Genomic DNA, 20,422 nt, shown 5'->3' on the forward strand with positions numbered 1-20,422 from the left:
ATGTATATTCTGGGCCTGATTTTGTTTTAAAAGTATATAGGACCAGGTTCATGTCCACTATGTTTTTGACTGACCCTGAAATGACACTTCCTTCAGAGTTAAAGACTCATTTCAAGAGAACAAACTTACCCATCCAGACTTCTCCAAACTGACCAGCTCCAAGTTTCTTCACTAGTTTAATCGATTCCCGTGGAATTTCCCATGCATCTTTATCCCATGGTTTTTGAGGTTTGGGGCTAATACAGGCTTTCTCCAACTTTCTGCATAAGCCATCTGATTGCCCTGGTTTTCAAAGAAAAAAACAAAATACATTACACCCCTGTGCTGCACGACTTGAGACAAACATTGCTTAATTACGCTAACCAGCCCACAATAATATTCCAAATAACCAGATCCTATGATAAAAATATTACCTTTCTGGTGCTTTCACAAAAGTCTAAATGCCTCTGACCTGAAATTTCGCATTCAGAGACAAAATTAATAAAAAAGTATCACATGCATCTGGTTACAGTCAAATTATTAAGGGGTTTAAGTACAATTTGCACCAAGTAAATACAGTATCATATCTTATTACTGACACTATGTTGATTAAGATGCACATTGGAGTCAGGTTTGGGGTCTGTATTCGGAATTTGTCATTAAATTTTCTTGCAACATGGTTTCAGATAGATGTGCATGCAAGCATAAGTAGGTCAACATTATTTTTTTCTCCAGACACTGACCAGCTATAACTTTTATATGAATGTTGAATAATTCTCAGGGTTTCCAGCTATGCTGAACAACTAGCACACATAACTAACTATTCAGAAAAATTCCATGGCCAAGTCCTCAGAATGGCATTGAAAAATTACTATGTGATTTTATATCCTACATTTTTTTCTCTTGTCTTTATTCCCAGTTACAAGATTTTAAAAAATCTATGTTTTGGAGCTATCCTGCAGGACATTATGCAGAATGAGAAGTCTATTTTCCAGTTAAAATATAGGTAGACTTGCCCCTTTTTCTCCCCATCTTTTCTTTTCTTAAATAAATGTATACATTCATTCTATGTGGGTGCAATTTTATTTCTTTGAAGTATATGGAATATTTCTTCCTTTAAAAGTAAATAATTAAACAAGCACATTTACAGGAAAAATAAAACCAATTTCACACTCAACACTAGGTACAAGATGACATTCACAAGTCTATATGTGTTTCTGCTAATTATGAATAAAAATTTACTCTGAAATAAAATATTTACAATGCAGGCTATTCTTATTATAGCTTCACATCACCGTAAATTTGATGAATTAGTCTTCACTTCACAATGGTATGCCACAGAGCAATCAGCGCTAGATATGGTTATGGTAACAACAATACTCGTGTTCCAATCAATTTTACTTTATCTTTGATAACATGCATGCCCAAGTTATTCAGGAAAAAAAAAAAAACAGAAAGAAAAAAGAAAAGTTTTGAAACAAAAGAAGAAACCATTTATTTTCCTTCACAGGAAATAATAGCTGCATTCTATTAAGTAATTCACTAAATGATGTAACTTACTTTGATAATGTTTGATCATATCATTGATATTAGGAAAAGTTATTCTTGGAGAGATGTAAAATCCTCCATTGTCTAGACTCCTGATTTTGTAGTGCTTAATAACGTCGCCATGCTCTGGATCATAGTCTCGTATGGAGAGAGAATAGCTGCCTGTGGATAAAGAAGGGATGCTCATTAACAGATTGCAAAAATCTAGAGAGTCCACACATGCATAGTTGAGGCTAAGAAAACCACCATTTTGTCTGCTTTTCTTTTTACACCCTTATTTCCTCAAAAAGCATTTTGCAATCCACAGGAGGAAGTTAGCAAAAACCAGCCCTGAACTGGTCACCAAAATGCTTACAGCCACACTTTCTTTTTCAATCTTACTCAACAAACTCACTTGTTCCATACTCCAGGCAGCTCTACATTCAGTGCCCAGCTCTGCAGAAAGTCCCCCAGATCAAGTAGAAGTGGCTAGGAGAGTAGGACCAGGGCTGTCACCCTGTTCAGGCAGAAGCTGAAATCTGGACATCAGCATTTTGTAAAAGGAACATGCTGGTTGTCATGGATAGTTTGGAGATGGCTTCAGGCATAGAGGAGGGAGAGCAGATCTGTTGATGTGCTAGATCTCTTGATCCCTAGGCAGTCCTAGGGAGCCTAACATCATCTAGGATTTAAACTGGGGAAGGAGAGCATCTACCTTTAGCGACAGCACTCTTTCTTACTTCTACTTGTGCAACTTTTGTCCATTTTCAAAGGGTAAAAAGGGATCTCACCCCCTTATCTCTCTTTACACATATATCCACTGATTCTGGGGGGTACTTTGCCTTACTCTCAGTACCCTATGTAGAATTTAGGAGACTTCCTTTGAGAACTTCATTTAGGAGACTTCAGCTGAGAGCAAAATGATATGGGCCCATTACAGATGATACCTAGTAAAGAATCTGCAGTATTAGAGCCAAAAAAGCTGCCCTGTGGAGTGGAGAGGCATGACCTGTTGAAAGGCTTCACGTGTCTTCCTCTGCAGGATGCAGTGTTACAGCATCCAGCTAGAATATTCATCCAGACTCACAGTCAGAGTCCACAGGCTGGGGCAGAAGTTCCCATGCTCTTCTTAAAGTCCCAGCTGAAGAGCCTGGAGACTTCTCCAAGCTTTTCAGCACAAAACACTCTGTTTACAGTACAAAATTTTACCAAAAAGTTTTCTGAAAAGAATCCCACTACCATGTAGAACTGAAAACCCTCATTATACACTAACTACAATTTTAAACTTGTAGCAATGGTTACAGACCCAATAATGGAAGACTATAGAATGCAGCAGCTACTATTACAGTAACATGTCTTTCAGTAAAGGAGTCACAAACATAAAGAAGAGAAAAGATGCCACTTTATTCATTCCTGCTTCTTGTCGGTGTAATCACACACATAACACTTTTTTTTTCTTTATCTCAGCTTTGAGTGTTAGCCAGCAACTCTCTTCTCTCCTTTTCTGATAATTTTCTCATTCTTATCACTCCTACAGAACTGCAGAAAATTCACACAATAGGATGCACTGCAACTACTTCACATCCAATGCCAATTCTCATGTAGACTGGCTGCATGCTTTCATCTCTATATCAATTCCAAAGTACACCCCCAAAACCTACCTTTTAATGTTTCACTTTCTCTGATAAGGAAAGCCCCAGGACCATTTCCTGGAGCCAGGAGTTGTCTTTCAGCATCTTTTCGGGTTATGTCTTTGAAGAACCATCTGAAAAGTATTTCAAAGAGTTAGAACCACCTCTTTACCCACCCACAAAGGATACACTACCAAGGTGAAGAAGTTTGTCAGACTTTGGAGACTGGGAGAACTTACTCTTCTGTTTCCAGGGTGTTTACTTTTGCTACATAGTTGCTGGGAATGAAACCTTCTTTTCTTGTAGTGAGAGATTTTGCTCTCCACCATTCTCCAGATCTGAAAAACAAAAACAGTAGTATTCACAGGAAGGGAAAATGATAAATTGTTATTTAGGTTCTAGTCTGCTGAGATCTTTGTCCAGGCCGGAGAGAGAAGCACAATCTTTCCTCTGAAGTCAAGAGTGCCCTGAGAAGCCACCGGCTCCCCTGGATCAATGCTTGATCACTGTTACTGAGGCCAGCTGCCAAGTCAGAGAACTGGAGACTCAAAAATGGTTTGGTTTAGAAGGGACTCAAAAGATCATCTCTGTCACGGGCAGGAAAACCTACCCTTGCAGCACGTTGGTCAAAGTCCCATCCAACCTAGAATAACTCCATAAAGTATTTGTATTATCACACATATGGGAGCTCGTTTATCATTCATACACCCATGTATGAGTAGGACTGTAGAGTGAATTAGATGAGCCCAGAGAAAATCTGCAATACAACAATATTGTCAAACTTACTCCTCAATAACTTTCAGTTTTTCTCCTTTTTTGAAGGACAAGTCCTCTTCATGAATCCCATCATATGGATACAAAGCTACCACAATGACTCCATGCTCCTCTGCATCTACAAGAGCAGAAAAACAAAGGCACGTTCACATCACTTTGCAGGCTGACATGGGCACAGCACACAGCTGTGAGATTTCTACAGAAACATACCTTGACTCACAAACCTCTGTCCTGGTAAGAGCTGTGCTTCTGGATTTGCCTACAATAAAATATGTCTTTAATTAAGCAGTTTTAGATCTTTGTGATGACCTTAAATTACAATTACATATTATACAGTTGCTTTGGTATCATCTCATATGTCTTAAAAGGAAATGCTCAGATTTTTTTCCACCATTTTTCAAAGTATATATTATATATAAAAAATATATATTATTTATATGACAATATAAAAATATAGTAATTCCCCCTAGAGTTTAAATTCAGCAGCTCAGACCTTGTGAAGGTGTGGCACAAGCTGTAGGGAGGAAGTTCACAGCTTTGGGCCTTCTGCTGAAGAGGCTTTAGGTAGGGTACTTAAGCAGGACAGTTATTACTGTGTAGCTGCCATGCTAAAGCCCTACAAGCATGGTTATGCCACTAAGACTGTGCAAGAAAAAAGAAAAGAGTAATAAAAAAAAAAGGTAGTTTGTGATGTGTGTTCATTGACTAAGAGCACACTGAGTTCACTGTGTCAGCTGGGGAGAGAGGAGAGCAGGGAGCCATTCACACCTGCAGACATCAGGTCCCTGAACAAGGGCAGGCAGGACACACAGTTTCCTCAGCACAGTAGAGAAGGTGGGGGAAAAAGAAGGTACCAGTCACGCTGCAAATCAGCAAACCCACTTGGTACCCAGCAGAATTCCCCATCTCAGCACCCTTCCTTCCAATGCCAGGCAGCACACATGGAACACGTTAGCCTGTTCCTGCCACAGCACAGTGCTGCTCCCCTCACCACTGCAACTCCCCTCCCACCCTTACCTACACACTTCAGGCAAGACCAAGTAGTGGCCTTCAGTGAGGAAAGCTGACTAGAGCTGGTAAAGAATCCCCCATGATCACAGCCTTTAACTGGAATACAAATGCTTTAAAACATGGATCTAAACTACTTCAGGTTTTCTAGTGTCACCTACAGACATAGTTATATCCACTCAAGCCTTGCCAAGTTACTTTTTTTATGCAGAAAACTATGACAAACATAAAGTAGTAAACCACCATGTTTTAAATTTTATTCCTCTAGGTACTTATTCACTGAGGATGAACTGCCCAACACTAAAAGCCCACTTGTGGATTAATAATAATTTGAATTTTTCCATGCATATGCTTTGGATTGAAATTTAAGTTATGCCAGTCATGCTTTGTTCTTGCTACAGGAATTCTCTCCTGAGACTATCTACTTACTGGCCTTTGCTGTTTATTGGACGTTGGATCCCTCACATAAATAGTTCGTTCAGTTTTACGTACTGGTTGATTCTTCAAATCTAGCCCATCTCCATGCAGATTCTCTTTCCTTTTTGATTTTATACACCCCATATTTCCTGTTGAAATAAAAAAAGTATTAAACAAAATCATTGTGCTGTAAACCAAGCCCTTTCCCATGAAATCATCTGGGCCACATAGTAAAAATGTGCTTCCTTTTCATAAAAAATAGTTCATGGGAAAAACAACTGAAGGTTAGGCCCACACACTGATAGCTCTCTTCTGTTGCAAAGGAAAGAAATGACACATCTCAATCCACAGATGAAGTAAATAATTATTTACAATTTCTTCAGATTTTTTAATATTTTCTCCCCAATCTACCCTTCCCTGCCCAAACCCCTTGTATCTTTCTGATACTTCTCTCAGTTTTGGAATGGATATAACAAAAACGCAATTACTGTAGGGATAACTTTTATCTGTATATTTTAAAGAAAAGACTCTTTTGGAAGACAGAGGAAAAAATTCCTGTCCAAGTTCTGAGAACTGCAGCTGGAACTAGCAACGTCTGTATCTCTCCACTTCATTTTGCAGATGCCAGTCTAGCAGGGAGCTCTGTTTGAATCAAATCCCTGTCTCACGTGAGGCTGATGGCTTGTGCAGTCCCAGCGCCATGGCAGACGCTGCCACTGCGACCTTCAGTAATGCATCTCCTTGTTCACACAGCAGCCTAAAATACCTGATGTGTGTGCCAGTGATGGCAAACCCACCACACAAGGATGGTTTTTTCAGTACAATTTAGAAGGCTAATACTTCTCTCAGGATGTGCATCCACGCTAAATCAGATGAGATACAGCTGTTAGCATCTGCATGACTGGAACCTGACTGCTAATCCCGTGATACAATTACATAGTACTCCAGCAAATACACACACAACATTATCCCTGCAATCCTCCCTCCGAGGAGAGTAATTATACTTACTCTTTAAAGAATCCACTATGAATGCTTTTCAACCCTCTCCTTCCTTCCTCTCTCCTTCCTTTCAGGTCAGTGCTCTAATGCTAGGTTCACAGTCACATTTTCCCTTGCAGGCACACAGTCTCACTCCCCCCCTGCCCTAATTAATCTTTAAAGCCAGTTCTTTGAAGAACAATGTAAAACCTAAAATAAGAGCTCGGTGCAGATATAGGCTCAAGTAAACAAACACAGCTGGAGAAGATAAAGCAGATTGTAAGACTCTCATCCCAGTTTCACCTTCATCTCTAGGATAGACAAGGTTCATCAGAGGGCGCAGGTAAAGCAGTAGTAGAAGTGTCCATTGGCAGACACAACTGTTTGAGTGGGACGGTGCCTTGCAGCTACAAAAATTAACCAGATTGGTCTGGGTTCATATTAAGACTTTTCATACTTTTGTAACAATACCTATGATAATCACAATCCTGATTACAAAAATAAACCGAGACCACAAGCAGTCCCACATGGCAAGTCCCAACTTCCAACATCACCTTCATTTAATGTCCTATCCTGCCATTGAGGAAGCACTACATAATGACACACGCACTATCCTATCCACAGGTGGAATGTTTTCTTCCAAATATGACAGGAGGATACTTCCCCTCCTACAATTTCTGCAAATTATCTGTCACCTACTGCCAACAAGTCTTGGATGTCCATAAGATTTCAGCAGTGATCTGTGATCCTAGTTCAAAGCAGCATTAGAACCCATTGCACCCCTTCTTGTCTCCTCTTGAACTAAAAATAAAAGAAGATCAATAGGCTATGAGCAGGCAGAGAATAAGTTTCCTCTTCTTGAGTGTCAACTTTTCAGTATTCTCACACTTATTTGAAAGCACTGGAGCACATCTTCACCCAGGAGCTTCCCATAGTAACAAACATCTTTAATGCTTAATTTTATTGCTTCATTTTTTTTTAATGCTCAGCTCCATGTGGGTTACATACTAGTTGTTTTGCAGTACTGAGAAGGATTTAAAAACATTTAATTATTTAATTATTATTTTTTATTTATTTTAATTTGTTTAATTTTTTAAATTTCTTTAATTTATTGTAATTTTATAACTGTGAGTATGTATGTTTTGTTCTGTCATTAATGGTTCATAGGAAATCTCTGTACACCCACAGGCAGAGCAATGTTTGCAAACTCACCCTAGACATCAGGAAGGCCAGTGTTTAATTACCTGCTGTATCTGCAAGATCAGGTATTTATCCACTTAAGTGCTAACCTTTTTGCTCTTGAATAGTTCTGCTCCTACAGAACAAACAGCTGAAGTGGAGGGCACAAAGTAATTTGATCTAAGTTGTCAGCCAAAAATCCCTTTCCCTATTCCTGTAAGAAAGCTAAGCACATCTTTAGAGACTGCAGCATGTCCAGTGTCAGTGTAAACTCAGAGAAAAGCATTTTTTACTCAGATTTTTCTTCTGCAGACGAAAGTACATGGACAGCTGTAAGTTAAACCTGCTGTGAGGCTGTGCTGATAAGCTGAAGGTTGACATTTGTTCATGACAGCAACAACTGATCAGTAATAACTATGCAGAGGTGCTTTGGAATCACACAGAAGTTTACTTGATGTCATGTGAAAATACAGTTTATGAGATGACCCTTGTGAGCCTCATCATGAAGCACTGTTTTTACTGGGTTCTTTTCCTCATAGAGATGAAAGTCCACAGTCCCCACAGGACTTAGCTAGTTCTACATGAGCAAAAAGCCGCAACAGTCAGTGCTGAAGCCCACAGCTGGTTCAAGGGGGTTATTACCGCTTTCACACCAGTATAGCCCCTAGGATTGAACATTTAGTAGGAGCCAGCTGACAACAAGGGTTTACCTAAAAGTGAGCCCCACACTGCATTCTCCAAAAGCAGCCCCATTCTTGCACTCCAGTTCTGCTCCAGAACACAGATTACAGCTTAGCATGTGGGTAACTGCTTCAGGAGTGGGATCCTGACCTAACTAAAATGCCAGTGTAGGGCAGAGTGTATAAATAAATAAAACATTTCACTTGCTGTAAACGTTTATTTGCCTAGCGCTCTGTTGCTGTGTCACAAGGAAATGTTTTGGGCAGATAAAAAGAGAAAGAGAACACAGTAAGCAAAGAGCAACACAGAGAGCCCAGCATCATTACAAACCAAACTCTATTATTCTTTATCAGAAATAAAAATAATTTACACTTCAGAGAAAATGCTGCCAGTCACTACTCAGATGTTTCCCGTTCCAAGAGTTCTGCAATACAGAAGACCCTACATCCTATTCATGCTTTTCATTTATTGTCCTGTCCACACCTCTGGACATGACAGATAAACACTGAATTAAAAGAAATTCTATTTAACATAGCTTCGAATCTTTATAAATAGATACCTAAAAAAGCAACAGCTTCTCTTTCAATGAAGACTATACTGTAATTCATGGCCAAAAGGTAAACACGAGTGCTTAGGTTAACAGCTGCAGCAAGGTGACAAGAACCTAGGTTCAGGCACCCTTCAAAAAGCCACAGAAGTACCCCTAAGAGTTATCACACAGAGCCTCTGCAGCAGGTGTTTCCAAGACACTGATTTTGATGTCTACATTGGCATTGAATTTCCCCTCTGAATCCCCTATCTCATCAAGTGCTACCTACTATAGCACTTGGGTCTTAATTCCCAAATGGTTTGGGAGGAGTGGAAGTCAGAAAGTAATGCAGCATTCTTCCAGGGTTAATAGCTGTCCCCAGAGTAGAATTGCTTTATATGCCTTTTTCTACACTTCCAGCAAAGTAATGCGTCTAAAGAATACAATACTTCATACTGCAAGCAGTCAAGTTTCATGTGACCATCCCCTGTCCATCCACCAGCAGCACCATTTCAGGTTTCATTTCATCCCAGTGCTTACCCTTTGCATCATCTACAAAGGTGATCTCATTTTTCATTTTGTGTTCATAACCATTCCCTTCCTTGTGATTTCATTACATACAACATCTATGGTGCAATATTAGAAATTATTTCCTACAAAACCCACTTGATATGTCTGATCCTTTCTTGATCAAAGTCATGTCTTCATGGAAATGATTCTCAAACCTTCACAGATTATACTATGGCTTTTCCAATAATAAAGTAACTTAAAATAATTAGAACTACAACACTGAGCATACAAACTCTATTTTATCAAAGAAGTATGTATTTTATCCAATAAATACCTGTTGTTGAAAAGGTCAGTAATGATGTATCTAAACACCAATACTCTATATAGCTGAGGGTTTTAACAGATGCAAATATACACATTTCAACAGGTATATAAATAAAATAAATTTGTATTCAACTGAGTATGAAGAGTAAACTCTTCATTTAAACCACAAAATTCTCATGCATAAGAATAAGAAAAAAAATTAAGATCCTCAAATTACTCTGAGTGTTGAATATTGCTTTGTATTTAAACTTCTGAATCAAAGAATAGGAAGTAACTGTTTACATCTATATATAAAAACCCAACCCGTTTCATACCTGGAGCTTTAAAGGGGGGGGTCAGAGAGCAGAGGAGTAAATAGTTTTATTTTTAGTACCTCTTTCAAAATTTGAAAACAATACCATTGCTCTCCACTGTTTTAGATGTTTCATTCTGGCCTTTATTGCCAGTTGGTCTGCTGCTACTTCACAAGTTATAGTCAGAGGTAACACAGTGATGCCTTCATCAGATCTCCTGAACTCCTGTGCATTTCCCTCAAGGTCAAGGCAGAAGTGTCTCGAAACTCAGAGATCAACTTAGATTAAAACTGCTGGGGAGGAAGGATCGTAAGCCTGCTCTGCTCAAGGACAAAAACACCTGCTTTCCTAGAAACTCATCCAACATTCTATGTCATTTCAATCAACTGTTCAAATTTATAATTCTATGAAAAAAAATTAAAACCCCTTAAATGTAAGGACTTCATTTACCTTAACCTTCAGTGCTTACTTTCACTTTATGTTAATCTGCTTTGATATCATCTGTGCTACCCAAGTGTTGCAAGGATTTCCTTTATCTCTGTTGTTGGGACTATGGTGAGAACTATTTCTGGGAAACCTAGGTTCATTTCTGAGCCATCATCACATGGCAAAGCAACTGCCAAGGAATACAAAGCAGGAGTTTAACTAGAGGTGGTAAAGCTCAGAAATGGCTTATCAGTACTGCTCTACACATGTTTGTGCCAGTGAAGATTTGCCACTAGACCATAGTGAGAAAAAGAGCGACAAAAATAAATTATCTGTGGTTGGGAGCAATATGAAAGCATCAGCTGGAGAGCAACTGAAAAGAAGTTGTTTTCCGTTCCTTGTCAGTCTCAGAAGACATTAGATTTAAGCTTGTTCAGCCTTATTGTTATACCTACATTTCACCATATATATCTATAGCTATGTATAAATGTAATAATATATAATATTATCTATACACACACATTTCAATTTTACTGTGAGTCCTGACTGTCTGATAACTTTCAACAAATTAAACTCATGAAAATGCAGAAATCTGGGGTCAGCTTTCACTTTGAGCTTGTTTCACTTCCTACATCTTTTTATTGCACTGGCAACCAGCATGGGGAACTTGAGCAGTTTCTTCCTCTCTTGCCTTTCTGCTAAAATGGTTCTGTATGTCTCAGCTAATCCTTGCCATGGGTATTTTAATATCTTTTTAAATTTAGCTTATTTCTGTAGGTCTGGATCAGCTCATCTCTGTGTCTCTCAAATGGAATTTATCCATGATATGATATATGATATGATATGATATGATATGATATGATATGATATGATATGATATGATATGAATGGACCTAGACACACAGGGGCAAAAATCACCTTGTGCTCCCTGCAATGCTTAGGGAAAGGAACGTGGATAACCTGAATCTACTCAGTGGTGGCTATGACAGACTTGCCCTGAGTAGACTCCCACTGCTCCTCAGTAGTGAGAAGCAGTAGTCCAGCTGCCAGTATTTAGAAGAAAATGGAAAAATAATGGGGGAATTTCTTTAACTGCTTCAATCTCCTACGTGGAAAAGGTGAGACAAAGTTAAAGCAATATTTTGACATACATATCTATATAAACAGGCAAAGAAGAGAAACAAGTTATTCCCCAGTGTAACCAACATTACTGTGGCAGAAAAGTATGTAACAAGCAGGTTACTGTAAAATTTCCTCAGACCTGGTCTCACTTAAGTTAATCCCTCAAATTTTCCAAGGGTGCATGTCTGTCAAAGCAGGACAACATAGCTATCTAGTTTATCAACCATGATTAGAGCAAGGGAGTACCAATTACTCTCCGGGAAAAGCAGATCTGCTCTAGGCAGCACAATCACACTGTACAAGCTCAGAAGCAAGTTTGCCATGCTTCATTTTTAGAGACATTAATGGGTGATGGTGGGGAAGAACAAATTAGTATTGCTGAAAGGTTTCAGAACCTCATTCTGGTGGGCTTAGAAGTTGTCACGTAAGTCCCAGTCTTAAAAAAATGTTTTGGAGAAAATAATGGCATTTAGCCCTTAATTCTCTTGGGAGATTAGGAAGAAGTCACATCTTTTTCAGCCTCTCTTCTAGGCTTTAAAGGCCAAACCCTCTCAGTTTTTTCCACTTCCGCTGGTTATCCTAGCAGCCCTTCTCCACATCTGTTTCATTTTGAACCCATTCCTCTTAACTACAGGAGGTTGGAGCTGCCCAGGTGTTTCAAGATGATTTTCAGCAATGCCTTGAAGCAAACAGTATTACTATTTCTTCCATCTACTGACATACATCACTCAATAAATCCCAGAAATTAATTTATGATTTTCACACTTCCATCACATTGGCCTTTCTTTCATAATCATATGGCCATCCAATAAACATCCAGGTTTGTATCATTTTTCATTACGACAAACTATTGTGAAGCAGACTTTCCTATCTCCCGTGGCATTATCTTACACCCTGATATTAAATTCCTCCCCATTGTTTTCCCAGGCTATTTGTTGTGCACGATATTCTCAGCCACCTGTGTGTTTCTAATGCCCCTTAATATCACAAGGGGCCTCATATTTTTTCATTGCAAATGAAAGTACTTTTTAAAAGTCTCAGTGTAATGCTAATGCAACACCAGGAAACAGAAAGTGGTCCTGCTAAGAGACTGGTAGTGGTTCCTGTCTGCTGCACTTCCCGCTGTTCTGCTTCTTTCACAATTCCTTCCTTAGCAATTGAGACCAAGACAAATTCCACTTTGTCCATGTTATCTCAGATTATTTTTATGCTTTCCTATATCAGTTACAGAAAGTATCACCATACCACCTTCATGCTCCCAAACACCTGCATGCCTACTACACTCACATATCTATCATATTTCTACTTCCTCTGCAATGCTGTTTTGAGCCCTGCACCAGTATTTCTGCTTCTCCTCTTTAGAGCCCTGATTCCAACATAAATGCACAACTGTCTCAGTCCAACGAAACAAGTTTAGTCCAACTAAACAACTGTTTAGTCTGGGTGGGCAGACACCTTCCTGGAATCCTTTACCAAGCTGACTACTGTTCTCAATGAAATTGTCATCACCCATTCCTTTGTTGTTTGGTGTCCTGTTTTTCTTCCCCACATTTGCCTTCGTATTGAAATGAGGGGTTAGGACTCTGCAATTCATACCTCAAGTCCACTTCCTTAAAATAAAATTTCAAGTTACAACAGGGCCAAAAGGTGTTCTGCCATATATTGGAAGTGGACTGTGGATTAGAATCAATAGAATGGTTTGGTGACACGATCCCCTCACACAAGTGGGGTTCGTGATGGTTTGTTTTAGGGATCTCAGAGTGCAAAAGACACAGCGGGGAAAAAACTCAGTTTATTCAATCACAAATGCACCTTTATTTAGTGCCAACAAATGCGATAGTGGGGAGAGAAAAGAGAATAGTAAGAAAGACCGAGAAAGAGGGAACGAGGATTATAGCTACCAACATCGAGGGTCGAGTCCTCGAAGCTTTTGAAGATGCCTATAGATGAGAGTTTCTCCAGTGGGGTGTACACGAAATGAGTGGGGGGGGTCTCCAGAGTTTTTTATAGGTCAGTCAAGGCGGGAACCGAGGCGAGGGGCACAGAGCCAAGGCGGGAGCCTCCTGCTGAGGTTGGATGCCCAGAAACATGCTGCAACATAGACCTGGTACAAGCAGGCCAGTTTGAACAAGCAGGCTTGACCAGTTCCATTGTTCTGGCACTCTGTTCCCATGGAGATACATACCAGTCTTCCAAGGCTTGGCAGGTGTTCAACCTCAACCAGGCCAGGGGCTCCTTTCAAAGACTGGGGTCTCAGTCCTCAATCATTGGAGACAGTTGTGAGGCATATCACATCCTTGGACAGACTCTGACATCTGGGTTGGAAGGGACCTGCAAGATCCTCTAGTTCCAAGCCCCCTGATGTAAACTAGGACACCCTCCGCTAGACTGAGTTACTCAGAGCTCCATCCAACCCGGCCTTGAACATTTCTAGGGATGGGGCAGCCACAGTTTCTCGGGGCAGCCTGTGCCAGTGCCTCACCACCCTCGCAGTACAGAACTTCCTCCTAATATATAATCTAAACCTGCTCTCAGTTTAAAGCCAATGCCCCATGCCCAATCACTCCATGCCCCTATAAAAAGTCCCACTCCAGCTCTCTTGTAGGCCCCCTGTAGGTACTGGAAAGCTACTCCCTGGAGCCTTCTCTTGTCCAGGCTGAACAATCCCACCTCTCTCAGCCCGTTTTCACAGGACAGGAGGAGTCATACAGCAAAAATTCCCCAACAGCTGACATAAGAACTGAAAATTTTCGGCGAGATAAAGTATCTGGAGTTGCTGTACTGATGCTGTATTGAGGTGTTTCTGGAAAAGGCAGATCCGTTCTGAGTAGCAATATCATATCATATCATATATCATATCATATCATATCATATCATATCATATCATATCATATCATATCATATCATCTTTTTTCCCTATACTCCCCATTTAAATTATTTTTTTTCTCACTAGATGAGGCTTTTTAGGGATGCATTAGCCAAGATGAACTAACACATTGCTATACTAAATGGCAAATAAGTGACTTAAGTTATCACTTCTCAAACTTCCAGTAGGAAGGAGTGCTTTGGTAAAACTAATTCTATCAAAGTAAAGATTTTTCTATATTCAAATGGCACTTTCCAACCTTTGCCTGTCTTGCCTTTAAGTGCCCAGGGAGAAGATAATTTTATTTAGTGCTTGGCTAAAATACACAGTGTTTGCTGGAGCTCATAAACTATAGCATAACACATACAATAAATACCATCATAGCTGATGACATAAAAGGTAGCTCTAACAGGGGTGGGAAGCTTTGGCCAAGAAAAACTAGAATTTTCTATTTTTCTGTAAATTCACTACAGTTTTGTCTATATTAGTTAAAATCTTGGTTTCATGCAGGAATTTTGGCAGTGGTTAAAAAAAACACATTAAAGTGAATGAAAATTAGGAGGAAACACTGAAAATAATGTCACTGTGGTGGTATAATGATGTTATAATGCTTTCAGAAGGATGAAAATAAAACCCTGAAACAAAACATCACACTGAAATGAAGCAGATTTGTACAAACTACTGATCCTTGTTTATTTAATTGAAGAAAAAAAATACCAAAACACAAAAAAGTTAATCCACAGAAGACTGTAATTTTGCTAGCCTTGCATAATAGACTTTACATATTATGAAAATGTTCCAGATTCATTTAGTCAGTATTTTTGGCACTAATTTTAAACCAAGTCTTACTTTAAAATAACATCTGTTTTCTGACCTTATAATACTTGCTTCATTTTATTACAATCATTTGCCTCAACTGCATCCTCCAGAATTTTGAATCAATATCAACAATGAATTAATTCACTTTGCCAGCCCTCAGGCAACCACATCTTCCATTTCCTCAACTTTTTACCACTGTACGATATCTTTTGAAGATAGGGGAAAAGGTCAAATAACATCTTAATTTGACATAACAGAATAAATACTTCTATCAAATTCTTCAAAAGGATCATATGACATGGAACAGAAAAGCTGTGCCAACACGTTAACCAACTTAAAGCAAAGGTTCCGAAAATACTTTCAAGATTTTAAAGTGTAATGCAAACTATAAGTAAAAATGTCATTTTCTTGACTGGTAAAAACTCTCACTAATGACAAACAGCAGCTTCATATAACCAAATCTCCATTTCCAAATGAAAATTTGGCCAAACCACTACACTGTAAAGGATCAACATTCTTCCTAACTATTAGGAAGTGTCCCAATCCAGCTAGCAAGCTCCAAGGACGACATCTACTTTCCAAGTTGAGTGTATCTATGATTCACATACTGGTTTTTCAGCTGTAAATGGGTAATTTTGGCCAATAAGGCAGTGTGCTAAATTTTCAGTGGCCTATATTTGCCCTGCTAATGTATGGGCATAATATGCAATATACATATTTATGTATGTGTGTTGCTATGCATGTCTATGCCTGACACTAGGATAAGGACTCTTCTCCATTCCTTTTTACTGATTAGAGCAATAACTGTGGTATAGGAAAATGAGAAACCACCCATTAAAAAACCAAAGGAGTGAGGTCCAGAAGAAGTCCAAAGGTCTTCATCCTCATAGCAAGTGACATGATGGAAGGATAGGACAGCTTCACACAGTTTCTTTGAAGAACACAGATCTGGGAACTATCCTTCTTCACTCCCAACAGTACTTACCAAGCTATTCATTCTCCCCTTCTCCTTCACAAATACTTTGCCTCCCAAAACAAGGTGTAGTTGAGAGATGTGCAAGCAGAGCTTCTATGTGAGTCCAAAAGGCCTGGTTCATGCCCACAGTGGCTTTACCCAGGTCTTGATTTCAATGTACTGTTTGACATATCGGAAAGCAAAGGCACAACCACACAAATCATCTCAGTATTACTGTACAGTGCCCCACGCCTGCATTTACAATGTGACACACGAAAGAGAAACGAGACCTTCTCCCTGTTTTCACTGAGCCTCAGAAGACAACAAGGGAAAAAGTGAGCTACTTACTAACTCATTCTGAGTTTGGGGAATCATCACCAGGCTGCACCCTAATGAGCTCTTCAGCTGAAATTTGTTACTCTGCCTTCTCCAGAAGGTGCAAAGGAAGGTATATTTACAGGTAGGAGCTGATACTTGAAACCTTTGTCTCCTTCAAGTAAGGCAGCCTAATGCTCAACCTCCACATGCCCAGACAAATGGATTGATGGGACTCTTGTTGAAGCAAACTATTAATAGCTACTGTGACTAAGGGGAGAGGATAGTTATTTACGAAGGTGGCCTTCAACTAGTTAATATGTTGGCAATAAAGACTATTTTGTAGATGTGATCTCCTTCTTTGAAGTGTGCCTGCAATTCAAACCCATTGTTATACTGTAAACAGAATGCAAAGATCATGAACATCATGAAATTATCACAACATAAAATCATAGAATTTTTAAGGCAGGAAAAGACCTCTAAGATCAACAAGTCCAAACTACGACCCCAGCGGCCACATTTAGAGAGGTATTTTGAATGCTTTCAGGGATGGAGATCCTACCACTGCCCTGGGCAGCCTGTTCTAACACCCGACCACACTGTCAGTGAAGAATTTTTTTCTAATATCCAATCTAAATCTCCCCTGGCACAACTTGAAGCAATTTCCTCTTGTCTTGTTGCTTGCTGCTTGGAAGAAGAGATCTTATCCACACACAAACCTCCTCTCAGGGCATTGCAGAGAGTGATAAGGTCTCCTCTGAGACTCCTTTTCTCCAGGCTAAACACCCCCAGCTCCCTCAGCTGCTCCTCACAGGACTTGTGCTCCAGACCCTTCACCAGCTCTGCTGCCCTTCTCTGGACTTGCTCCAGAACGTCAGTGTCCTTCTTGCATTGCAAAAACTGAACACGGGATTTGAGATATGGCCTCAGCAGTGATGAGTACAGGGGGACAATCCCTGACCTGGTCCTGCTGGCCACACTATTGCTGATACATACCAGGATGCCACTGGCCTTCTTGGCCCCCTGGCTGGCTCATGTTCAGCTGGCTGCTGACCATCACCCCCAGGTCCTTTTCTGCCAAGCCGTTTTCCAGCCTCTCTGCCCCCAGCCTGTTGCACTGTTTGGGGTTGTTGCAACCCAAGGGCAGCACCCACTATTTGGTCTTGTTGAACCTCATGTAACTGACCTCAAGCCATCAATCCAGCCTGTTTAAGTCCCTAATCATGTCAATAAAAACATGATGCAGGACAGCGAATTCACAGCCAGCAAGTCCTGATGAAGGTTTTGAGGGTGGTCTCATAGAAAGTATGCCACTTCTCCTTTGGGTTTATCTTCTGTTTTCAGTGTGTTTAATAAAAGAGAGAAATGGGGAACAGAACATAAGTGCATATTAGCTTTTGTTCTTTCAAATTCAGGTAACTATATCCCCAGGGAATAAATCAATTTTTATAAACCTTACCTGGTTTCATGCATTCTACAACCCACTTTCAACATGGATTGTGATAGTTAGGCTAAATCAGGGCAGAATGACTTCTGAGTCAATGGATCCTAACTGTAATCTGTAATAGCCTCTCCATTGTGTAACTCATATTACTTTGCCCCATGCTACATTTGCCATTCTGTTTCATTGGTCAGAAGGCTTCTTTACCTGCTGTCAACTCCATGTTTGAATGCTGATATGTACTCACGACTAAACTTGGAACTAAAGCATAGCATTCTTGTTATAATAGCAGCATACTGTGTCTTGAGCACGTCTAAAACACTGAATTTCCCAAAAGAGAAGAAGATTTTTTAAACTATCTTCAAACACCAGCATACATTTAAATTGTAAAAAAAAAGTTACTCCTCCAGTAGATTGTATTGTGTTTCATTAGTACAGCAGTAGATATACACAGAACTCTCCTGAAACAGAGGACATTGTACTGGGATGTGTAATGTGGATTCAAGAATGAATTCTATGCTCAGATAAAAATTTGGGGTTAAATCATTCATGGTGATGTGAGCTAACACTCAGTGTACAGTTCCTCCTGAAAGTTTGCTAACATTGGACAAATTTGTTCAAGTTGCAAGAGGAAACTGAAAGAGTTCTCAAAAAAAAAAAAAAGAAAATCAGTGTCAAATCCAGTGCCATTAAATTACGTGGCAGAAATGAAATTTTTTGCTGTTCAATCCTTGCAGGGATACTAGACCAGCATTCAGCACTAACTGTTAAAGTATCCACAGGAGGAACCACCTTGTCTTGTTCTCACTGATGTTAAGTAGCAGAACCTCCCTTGACTCCAAGGGTGTAAGAACACCCTTCAGGTTCTGGCACTTTACAAAAGCCTATTTATAGCTCATTAATTTTACTTAATTTTAAAATCTGTGTTAATTATATTCCTTCAAGGGCATGCATCTAAACCAGCAATGTACCAGTTGGTTTCTCGCTCAGCTTAGTAAACTGTTTCAAACAACTGCTGCAATTTGTGACACATGGAGTAGCACCAAAAGGTATCATCTGAGCCAACAGTTTGCTGCAAACATGATAAATAGAATTAAAAGAACTCTATTATTAGCTATTTTGGGAGGTTTTTAGAGTAAGTCCTTGAGATCAGAGGGTTTTTTTTAATAGATACGAGTACACTTCTCTTAAGTCTACCAAACATGTCCTAAGGGGCTGCAAAATTTCAGCAATTTGGGTCTGAAAGGCTGTCATGTAAAGAGGGAAACACGCTCCAACTGAAGTCTTGCGAAACTACATTCTCAAGCTGGGGTGGCTTGAGGAAATACGTCACTGAAGGAAATATATCACTGAATGAACATGAATAAGAATTCACATCCAAGTTTCTAAGCATATTTTTTCACATTTATTGCACACATGAGTGTAAATAAGAAGTTTCTCTATAGTTAACCAAAATTGGAAATATTTTACATGCTTTCTATTTTCATAAAGGAGTGAGAATGACAGTCTGGAAGCTCTCTTTGAAGGAAAGATTGTAAATATCTGGTGTGACAGTTCACTTGACTGTTCCTGCTTCAAAGATTCTAAGGAAGAATTGGAGTGCTCCAATTTGAAACACAGTATGTCTGCAGATGATCTTTCTCAAGGGCGAGAATGAACAGTTTCCCATATTACCAGGACAGCAACTATGAAAGTATATTAACTTGATTAATGTTCTTTTATATTTGAGAGAAATTATTCTATACTAAACAGAAGATCTGACTAGGGGACAGATTTAAAGATGCATGTTGCATTTGCTCAATATGCTAATTTATTTCATTTTCAAAAACTGATTAATAATTTGACCTCTGCTACTATTTTAACTTTGCCTTGAAATTTCTTGTTTTCTCACTTTGAAAACAACCAACATTTTTGTATTCACAATTTACCACTATGATTGTGCAGCACTTAGTATTTTCTGTTGTTCCTAGTCCTGCTTCTGTTGTTTCTCGTCCTTCTTAGTCAGTAGATAGCAGATGAAGACCTACTAGTTACAACCACAGAAAGTTTTACTGAACCAAGTTCTGATCCTGCAAGTGACAGCACACAGTTTGCAGGAGCTTGACAGACTCCAGGAGATTCACACCATGACTTTCTGCACAAAGGGCAGCACACAGACCTTAAAAAATGGGCCAGCACTCACAATAATTCTAGCAGATTTAGACTCACTGTACACTGGAGGACCATGACAATAACTATTTTCATATTCATATTGCAAGAATTTCACAGCGCTATTATTACAACCATGCTGGCTGCTCATTAAAGTTTATAACCTTTGTAACTCCACATAACTCAAGTATACAGCTCACAGGCAGGACATGTGATTATGCTTTACCCTGAAAAACTGCCTTAGATTGTCCACAAGCCCCAGTGTTTAAATGTGACTTCAGCACTCATGGCCCATGCAGCTAACTTTCAAAGCAAGAACTAAAACCAAATCGGTGTTCACAATGGTTATCCAAATTTGTTTCAGGAGAACAATAATGAGCCCACAACTTGCATTTTAATTCCACAATATTAAGTGTTGTGCAAAAAAGATACTTCAAAAATTGGTTTAAGACTTCTTCGTTGTTTGGCCATGCATGGGAAGTTTTCAGGACAACACAAAC

The 20,422-nt window shown here is 39.4% G+C and overlaps 1 protein-coding gene across 7 annotated transcripts in view; it reads right to left on the reverse strand.

Moving 5' to 3' along the window:
- LYN (LYN proto-oncogene, Src family tyrosine kinase) overlaps positions 1-20,422 on the reverse strand; it is a 50,848-nt gene that overhangs the window by 23,387 nt on the left and 7,039 nt on the right. For 5 of the 7 annotated variants that reach the window (XM_066181142.1, XM_066181167.1, XM_066181150.1 and 2 more), the window contains exons 2-8: positions 5,349-5,485; positions 4,122-4,170; positions 3,924-4,029; positions 3,377-3,475; positions 3,168-3,271; positions 1,540-1,689; positions 130-282 (exon numbers count right to left, since the gene is read on the reverse strand). In XM_066181142.1, the coding sequence (XP_066037239.1) occupies positions 130-282; positions 1,540-1,689; positions 3,168-3,271; positions 3,377-3,475; positions 3,924-4,029; positions 4,122-4,170; positions 5,349-5,480 (793 nt within the window). In that variant the 5' untranslated portion in view covers positions 5,481-5,485. The remainder of the gene's footprint in view (positions 1-129; positions 283-1,539; positions 1,690-3,167; positions 3,272-3,376; positions 3,476-3,923; positions 4,030-4,121; positions 4,171-5,348; positions 5,486-20,422) is intronic. The other 2 variants (XM_066181187.1, XM_066181177.1) reach the window with 1 other exon arrangement.

The sequence above is a fragment of the Chamaea fasciata genome, unplaced genomic scaffold (genome assembly GCF_029207755.1).
Source record: "Chamaea fasciata isolate MVZ Bird 193981 ecotype frontalis unplaced genomic scaffold, bChaFas1.0.hap1 SCAF_1, whole genome shotgun sequence".
In the NCBI taxonomy this organism is placed as follows: domain Eukaryota; kingdom Metazoa; phylum Chordata; class Aves; order Passeriformes; family Sylviidae; genus Chamaea; species Chamaea fasciata.